We start from the raw sequence: 8,897 nt of genomic DNA on the forward strand, positions 1-8,897 counted from the left end.
CAATGAGTTACGTCCGGGAATTATTCATAACGAACAAGGAATGAATAATGATCCTATTACCGGTAAATATTTCAAACATAACAATTGTTCAATGATATAATAGTTAAGATATGTATTTATTTCAGGAATCCTAATGCCACTTGAATTCCAACTACGGAAGTATTTAGAATCGCCGCTAGTTTTGGAGACAATTTTGGAAAATCTTGCACCCTCACAGGATGGCTATATTCGTAGCCTCGTTGATGGATCCGTATGGCAACAAAGAAGAACTAACGTCAAATCAAACATCGTTATCCCATTGAACTTGTTTTTTGACGACTTCACGACTAAAGATACAGTGTCACCTCATGCGTCTGGAACATCTATATTGGGAATATACTATTATGTGCCTTGTTTGCCAGGATATATTTTGGCCAAATTAGCTAACATATTAGTTGCAGGATTTATTTTATCAGAAGACAGGAAAACTTTTGAAAATGAAGATTTGTTCGGTAACCTAGTGCAAACCTTGATTGATTTAGAAGTCAATGGCCTAGTGATTACTTCCAATGGAGCAAGAATAGTTGTTCACTTTATGATTGGGTTTATAACTGGCGATAATCTAGGCATTGCAGGAATTTTGGATTTGGTTGAATCAGCTCGAGCTAATTATTATTGCAGAATGTGTAAACGCAATCGCGAACAACGAGAACAAGATACAGTAGAATATGAACAATCTTTTAGAACAATTGACGGCTATGACAATGACTTACAACTTAATGATGTTTCCAACACGGGTATTCACAAAAACAGTGTGTTCAATCAGATCCCATCATTCCACGTGGCTTTAAATGTCTATTTCGATTTAATGCACGACCTTTGGGAAGGTGTGTGTGCATATGGTCTGTCTCATTGTTTGAACTATTTCATCAGAACAAAAAAACTGTTTACGCTTGAAGAGCTCAACTGTAGAAAAAATGTGTTTGTGTTCGGAAATTTGAATTCATCGAATATTCCAAATGATATCAAAGATACCAACATAATTAAAAATAAAGTCAAAATGACTGCCAATGAAATCAAAACTTTGATAACATTTTTTCCATTAATAGTGGGAACGTTGATTCCTAAGGACGATGCTGTTTGGATACATTTCTGCAATCTTTTAAAAATTTGTCACATTTTAATGTCACGTGAAATTCATCCAACAATGCTGGATACTTTAAAATCGTTAGTTGAAGTTCATCATACACAATATCAAGAACTATTCGATGATACGCTGAAGCCCAAGCATCACAATATTGTCCACTATGCATCTTTCATTAAACATTCTGGTACTCCTCGCCATCAATGGACAATGCGAGGGGAAGGCAAACACCGTGATGCGAAACAGTACAGTAGGGTCAATAACAATAACACAAATCTCTGTAAATCCTTAAGTATTAAGGCAGGATACAAATTTGCACAGAATGTTTACAACAATAATTTCATGTCGCCTCAAGTAGATTTCAGCCAGTCTAAGATCTTACCCTCTCTCTGTAGTGATTTTCATGCATTCGTGACAGAAAAAGTACATTTTCTCAATAATCCAATACAATTCTTAAACAGCTTCATAAAGCAAGGTTCAACATACAGTCGAGGTACAATTTTTTATGTCATTTACTGTAATATCGTCAATATCTTCGAACTAGATAGTATCATTACAGATAGAAATAATAACCTAATGCTAGTTTGTCGTACTGTCATGTGTCGTTGCTTCGATGAACATTTACAATCTTTCGAAGTCTATAAAACACAGCAACCAAAACTGATTACAAACATTGCACATCATGAAACACATCCCATCAATTTGCATACCGTCAATGAAAACTTATATTTCAGATTTTGTAATTTCAATATTATGGATAAGTCAATTGAATCGTTGTTCGTAAACCTGTAAATAAATAATAAAAAATGAAAAATAACTACTTTGTTTCTATTGTTAATGAAGTTCAACATAATACCGCAGTCGCATCTCGTTTCAAATCACTTCGTTGTGGTTCCTAATTTCGTTCGCATTCAAAATGAATGGTGTAAATGAAATTCGGGACCATATCGCAGTGATTTGAAATTAGATGCGATTGCGGTCAGCATAAAGCGTTTTTTTTAATCTACAAAAAAATAATAAAAACAAAAAATATATATTTTTGTTTTCAAAATATCTTTTTTTGAATCAAAAAAACATTTTTTTTAAATCGACGCTTCAATTTTTTGGGTTCAAAAAAGGCTTTTTCATAAACAAATATTTTCATTGTAAATTCAACAAAATAAATTGTCGTTCCGTGTTTGTTGTTGATTTTAGAAACAACAATTATTTTTTAGAATCTGAAAAAGATTTTTTGTTGAATTCAAAAAGAAAAATTATTAGCCGGGAAATAATAATTTTTATTGTTGTTTTCGATACAGAATATGATTGAATTTAAAAAACTTTTTTCTGCGTGTAATAATACTATAATACTTTTCAACTATTTTTGCAGTACAAATCAAAAGAGGATTGTTTTGATCATCGTTCAATGCAAGGGGGCAATCAAAATACAAATAAACAGCTGAGATATTAACGAAAGAGAGAGAAACCAAAGAGAGCCCCTCTTCTGCAGATTGGACCTTTAAACATGTTTGACCTGAATATGATAGTGGGTAGAGACAGAGGCAAACCTAGTGGTGTAGTGCTGCTGTTGAAGTGTGATTAATGGGGATGTGTTTGAAGTTGTTGCAGAATTTGTTTATCTTTGTGACGTTTCCCGTGAAGGCGTATTGCAGCTACGAGTAGGGCTTTTTACGGATTGCGTAACCAGCTTAGGTCTTATGGATTACTGCATGAATTTATTCTGGCCTGCTTACTCTCACACGAAATTTGATGTTTGAGCGGTGTCGACACCTCTCAAACGTCAAATTTTCTGTGAGAGTAAGCAGGCCAGAATAAATTCGTGCAGTGAACCATAAGGGGGCGTCCATAAATGACGTAGCTTTATTCAAGCGATTTTTAATACCCCCCTCCCCCCTCGCAGCATTTCGTCACAAATTTGGATACCCCCCCTATAAATGACGTAGCTTGTTAAACACCCCCCCTCCCCTCCCCTCAACAAAATTTTCATTTCAAAAAGCAAGTAACGAAAAAAACTAGAACATGAACTAGAAACTTAGTTCTGATTACAATTATAACTTGTATGTTTAACGAATATTATGAAAAAAAAAACAACACTAGCAAGAAAACATTGCCGACTGTGGAGCGGATCTGGTATGATGAGTAAAGCACGTGATTATCGCACCGAGGACCTGGGATAGATACTCCCAATACAGTCCAATACCATATTAGCCTAAGATCTCTTTCGAAAATATTAGTTTGCTCACTAATAAATCTGTTAAAAATATCAATTTGGTTTCATTTAAATAAAAGTCACCACGATATTTGAAGGACCCTGCAGAAGTTTCTTCTAAAATTCTTTCAGTAGTTCATTCTGGAATTCCTTAAGGAGTTTCTTTTTTGGATTCCCATTTTTGAGAATTCCTCCAGCACTTCCTTCTAGGATTTCTCCAAGAATTTCCTTTAGGATTCCATTTGAGATTTCCTCCTTTTTGTATTCCTTTAGGGGTTCATTCAGAGATCCCTCCAACACCTCCTTCTGGAGTCCACCAAAATTTCCTTTTGGGATTTCTCCGGGAGTTTTCTTCTAAGGTTTTTCTTAAAGTTAATCCATGGTTTCCTTCGGGCGTTCTTTTAAAGTTTTCTTCTCCTCTGTTCCACCACCAGTTTCTTCGGACATCTGTTCAGGGATTTTAACCAGAATTTATTTTGAGATTCCATCAGAACTTTCTGGGTTTCCTAAAGAAGTTTCTTTCGGGATTTCTTCAGGAATTTCTTCTTGGTTTCCTTCGGGAAAAGATTCCAAGATCTCTGCAGGAAAGCCCTCCGACATTCTTTCAAAACGCCTCCAGGAGTTGCTTCTGGGATTCCTCCAGGAGTTCTTTTTCGAATTTGTGGTAGTCGGGTTCATTGGCAGAGGATCACAGCAACCATGAAGTTGAGGAGACTGACAGCAGACGGAAAACACAGTCTGGAAGACAGAATATACTTACACCAGTGATACTATAATAATAGAATAAATAATTATTACCTATCGTGGCTACAATATTTCAATAAATACCACAGAATTCCTTCAGGAATTTCATCCAAGATTCCTCTGGGAGTTATTTCTGGGATTCCTCGAGGATTTCCTTCTAGATTTTATCCAGGTTTTTTTTTTTCAAAACTCCTCCAGGAACTTTTTCCGGCATCCGTCCATTCACTCCTTCAGGAATTCCTCCAGGATTATCTTTCTTAGATTCCACCAGGAGTTCTATCTGGATATCTTCCGAAATTCCTTCAATAATTTCTTCCGTGTTTTCTTCAGAAATTGAACCAGGAGTTTCTTATGAGACTCTAAAAATAGCTCCTTAGAGATTCTTCAAGATTTCTCCAAAAGTTCCAACTAGAATTGATCCAGGAACTCCTCAGGGGATTTCCTTAGGAATCTCTCTATGATTTCCTTTCAAGATTCCTTCAGTTTTTTTTTAATTTTTCTGGAATTTCCTTGGGGGATTTCTTTTCAAACTCCTCCAAATCCTTTTGGGATGTTTTAGAAGCTTTTTCTGCGATTCCTAGTGGAAATTCCTATGAAAATGTTATCCTGCTCCTGTTGGGGAAACCAATAAAGATCACCATGAGAAATTCCTTATAAAGCTGCTAGAGGAGTTCCTTAAGAAATTGTTGGAGGAATTCTTCAAGGAATTCCTGTAGAAACTATATAAGGAACTCCTAGAATAATACCATAATGCCAAAAACAACCTTAGCGGCGTGCACGTTATTTAAGGAAATTTCTAAGGCATTTCTTCAAATTGGTTTCTGCTTTTTGTAGTCGCGATTGAAGTTCTGTTAATTTAAATAAATTTGTGTTAATTTGTAAATTTTACATCTGTGAAATGTAAGTTGTGTAAAAAACATGTAAAAATCACGGAATTTTCTTTTCGGTAACTAGCGACTAGACAAGGTCGCTTAAGTGTACATGTTCAAGATAATACTATTTCTCGAACTGCACCAAGGTCATATTGTTCTTTCATAAAAAAGCAACGGCAGGAAGTTTTGTCCATACGAAAAATACGAGATTTTATTACATATTCATCGATGTGATGCGAAAGAACCATTTTTTTCCTAACGAGAAAAAACTAAATAGAGTCTGGGACCATTTGGGCAGGAGCACCTATTTTGGGCACTTGCTGCTATAACTCAGTCAAATTCAAACCAATTGATATGAAATTTTGTGCATGGCTAGATACTATGCGTATCTTACCGTATTCCAAAAATTAAGTCAATTGGCTGAAAATTGACTGAGCTACAGCAGCAAGTGCCCAAAATAGGTGCTCCTGCCCAAATGGTCCCAGACCCTATGCAATAGCAATAAACTATTAAACAAAAAAGAATAACTTAGTCCTTGAAAAGCGTTCTAAAAAATTACGACAATTGTTTGATACTTTTTCCCTTGTGTCCCACAAAGCGTAGAAACTTACCGGAAAGCCTACTGCGTTGGAGACTGATGATACTGCTGTTGTTGTGGCTGTTGACGCAACTGCAGCTGTTGTTGTTGTTGCAACTGTAGTTGCGCCTGCAAGGCCTGCTGTTGCCTCAAGTAGTGATGTTGATCGATCGTCGTTACCGGGGTGATGACGATCCCTCCGCTAGCCGCTCCCGCGGCCTGCGGAACACAGTTCTGGATGGGGATCGGATTGAGGGTTGTCGCTGGATGTGCTCCTCCCCCCACGGTCTGTGCCGGATGTATTGGAATGATTTCGATTTGATTGTTTACCGGAAGTAGGTGGTTGATGGGCCAGGCGGTCGTTATGGGAGTGATTGTGGTCGCTCCTGTTGCCACCGTGGGTTGGGCGCTAAGCTGCGTCGGAATTGTGTGCGTTGGGTAGGCCTGAACCAGCTGACTGCTGTCGAACGTCTGAACCGGTACCAACATGGGTGTTCCGTTGTGCATGATCAGCATGGTTGTCATATTAGGAGCCTGCTGTTGCTGTTGGCAGGAAGTGGTTACTATGGGAACGGAAGCCTGCTGCGGTTGATGCTGGATGCTTACTGCCGGTGTATAAGTAACCGTTTGCAGTTGTACTGGATTCTGCATGACTTGCGTTTTCTCATGCGCATCGTAGTGACTTCGAGCGTCGGCCAGTTGATCGTAGACCGTGAAACAAATCTTACAGGTGTACGGACTACTGTGGGTCTGCTCGTGAACTTTTAGGTCCTCTTCGGTTGGAATGTACACATCACAGACGCAGCATTCCACCGTTTGCCCGTAATCCTCCGGTTCGTCGAATTCCTCGTCCTCGTCCTGATCCACATCCTGATCTTCCGCATCGTCCACCTCATCGTCTTCGGTCTCCGGTGGTTTCGATTGCTGTGATCGCTGTACCGCATGGGAAAGCGATCGCTGCTGATCTGCCAAGGCCTCCCGCTGCGTTTTTGTTTTACTTTCGCTGGTGCCCATTGTGGTCAGTCGATATTGTTGTGGACTGACAACGTCTTCCATCTTTTTCATATCCTTAGGACGTATTTTTATACAGTGATGTCGCAGGTAGTGCGTCTGTAGACATTTGATGTTGGATGTGGTGTAGCTCAAGCATCCCAGTTGGCATTTCAGTGGTTGGGTATGTTTTGCCCTAAAATTAGAGCATTTGATTAGATTTAGTAAGCTGGGGGATGTGGATTCAATTATTATAGTCATTCAAAGTGAGCACGCATTTATTTCTCGAGTGAGAATTTAGAGGAAATTATAAATTTGTCCTCAAGAATGTTGAGGCCATGATGTCTTTACATTCTTCGCTTTCATCGGAGAGACGAACCAGCCAAGGGCTGAAAGTCTCTGAAATAAAGACAAATCAATCGCTTTCATTGGATATTTTCATGCGTCGGTGATTATTGTTTGAAAAAGGCTAGCCCAAAACAGGTACCCGTACCCTACAAACTTTACTCCCAATCCCATCCCGCTGCACCTACCTCTTATGAATCAGAAGCTTGTTCGTATCGAAGAAGTACTTCCCACAATCCTTGCATATGTGATTATCCTCGAAGTGGTTCCGAATGTGCCCGAGCAGTTGCATGGTCTTGTTGAACACCTCCCCGCACAGCTTGCACTTGAACCCGAGCCGAAGCCGCTGTTCCGACCCGTCGGTTACCACCCGAAAGTAGAGCACCATTTTCTCGATTTGGAAATCTCGAAAGTTTGGAAAATCTTCCGGCAGCGAGGGTCTGGTGTTGTCCTCGGCCAAAACATCCGGATCCTCGTCCAGCTGCGCCTGCTGCTGTTGTGGGTGGTTCACGAATATTGATTCCATTGGAAATCCGGGTGCGGTGCGATTTTTGCCACGAAACTTCACTTTGAACTAGCACAATACGACTTTAGTGTCACTTCAATGATAATTTAGAGTCATTTTTAGAAATATTTTAGTAACAATTTATTATTCTTTTAAAATTTCACTGTAAATTTTGCAGATTTTGTTGATATTTTATATTTTCTTCTTGCCCCTTTGTTGACAGTTTCGCGCAGAAAAGTAAACATCGCGGTGAAGAAAAAAGGAAGAAAAGCCCCACTGTAAAAGTTTTGCGTGCATTGTTGAGGGGTGATCAATAAAATTTTATAGCTCAGACGCTCAGACTATCACTGAGCGAAAACCCCCGCCATAAATTGAATGATTTTTGCCTCATCCGAGCCCCATGCCCAAGCCCATGCCTATTTTCAGTCAGGATTAGGATGATTTTCGTTTGATGCAACTTCCTTCAAAATAAAAACAATGTGAATGACAATAATCTTAAAAATGGATGATTTTGATCACTTTTTAAGAAGTCAATGTAGTAACTGCATTCGGTAATTTAGCTAAACCCTCAGCGAGGGTACTCAAATGTAAAACTGAGTTCATAGCATATGAGATCTGATTAAAGTGAGTTTGTTGTTGACCATGGACCCGAACGGTCTTGTTATTTCTGTCTCTAAAGAATGGCTTTAGAAGAAACTCCATTACATATTTCCATTTACTCCTTTTTTACCCGTTTATAACAGTGGCGACGAGGATGGGATTTTTTTGTGTGCAAACTCTTTTTGGCGATAAGCGTGCAAGCAATGTTTTATGTGAAAAATTTGTGTTATTTTAGCTTGCGTGATGTGAGTTTGTGATATTTTTTTAAACCATTCTGTTGTGGTATTTTTCGTTTTTTTTACACAATTGCAATTGCATATTTTTGTAAAGTTTTCGTGAAATGCGCGTAAATTTATTTGAATGCTTTTCGTGTGGTTTTGCACGATTTTTTTTACACGTAATTTTTGTGTGATGCTAAATATTATACGTGCTTTGGTGCATGGCATTTTTTTATGTGTTTTTTTGCACATTTTTTACGGTCAGAGGTTGATTAAAATCAGCAAATTATTTTTCCCTGACGACATTTTTTAAATACGTGAAATACGTTTTGATGAGTAGTATGTTTTTTTTTGTGTTATTGAATGAACAAATTTTATTTCGCACGGAACATGGATAAGGCCATTTTGAGTCTTCTAAGATTCCTTTTGTCCAGCTCTATTCTTTTGACTGGATTTTGCCTGTGTTCCATATTTGTTTCTCCCGTTTGCTCACGGTGAGCATGAGAACCATAGTTTTTTTTCTCAGTACCAGCAACACCAACGACGTGACTAATCCAATGGTGAGCAGTGCACTTTTGACCATCGGCGCGGAAGCTTCTTGGTATTTACTTGGGACTTTCATTGTGAGAAAGAGATGCTAACTGTGCACGGCTGCCAAAACTGTATACATGGCAAAACAACGGATGGAGGATAGGCATCGAGTCCATAATAAAT

General features: G+C 38.5%; 1 protein-coding gene across 1 annotated transcript; it reads right to left on the minus strand.

Moving 5' to 3' along the window:
- Positions 1-5,443: 5,443 nt before the first annotated feature.
- On the minus strand, positions 5,444-7,586 carry LOC115258911 (zinc finger protein with KRAB and SCAN domains 7-like). The gene is made up of 2 exons (XM_029859376.2): positions 7,049-7,586; positions 5,444-6,711 (listed from the first exon to the last, which is right to left on the minus strand). Exons 1-2 carry the CDS (start codon positions 7,384-7,386, stop codon positions 5,568-5,570), a joined length of 1,482 nt encoding a protein of 493 aa, XP_029715236.1. The 5' UTR covers positions 7,387-7,586; the 3' UTR covers positions 5,444-5,567.
- Positions 7,587-8,897: the final 1,311 nt, after the last annotated feature.

Source organism: Aedes albopictus, chromosome 2 (assembly GCF_035046485.1).
Source record: "Aedes albopictus strain Foshan chromosome 2, AalbF5, whole genome shotgun sequence".
Classification (NCBI taxonomy): domain Eukaryota; kingdom Metazoa; phylum Arthropoda; class Insecta; order Diptera; family Culicidae; genus Aedes; species Aedes albopictus.

Excerpts from the sequence above, each read along its gene's own strand:
- LOC115258911 (XM_029859376.2), bottom strand. The coding sequence starts at position 7,386 with ATGGAATCAATATTCGTGAACCACCCACAACAGCAGCAGGCGCAGCTG. Across the intron at positions 6,712-7,048 it reads AAGCTTCTGATTCATAAGAG|GGCAAAACATACCCAACCAC; the intron begins GTAGGTGCAGCG and ends CTCTAATTTTAG.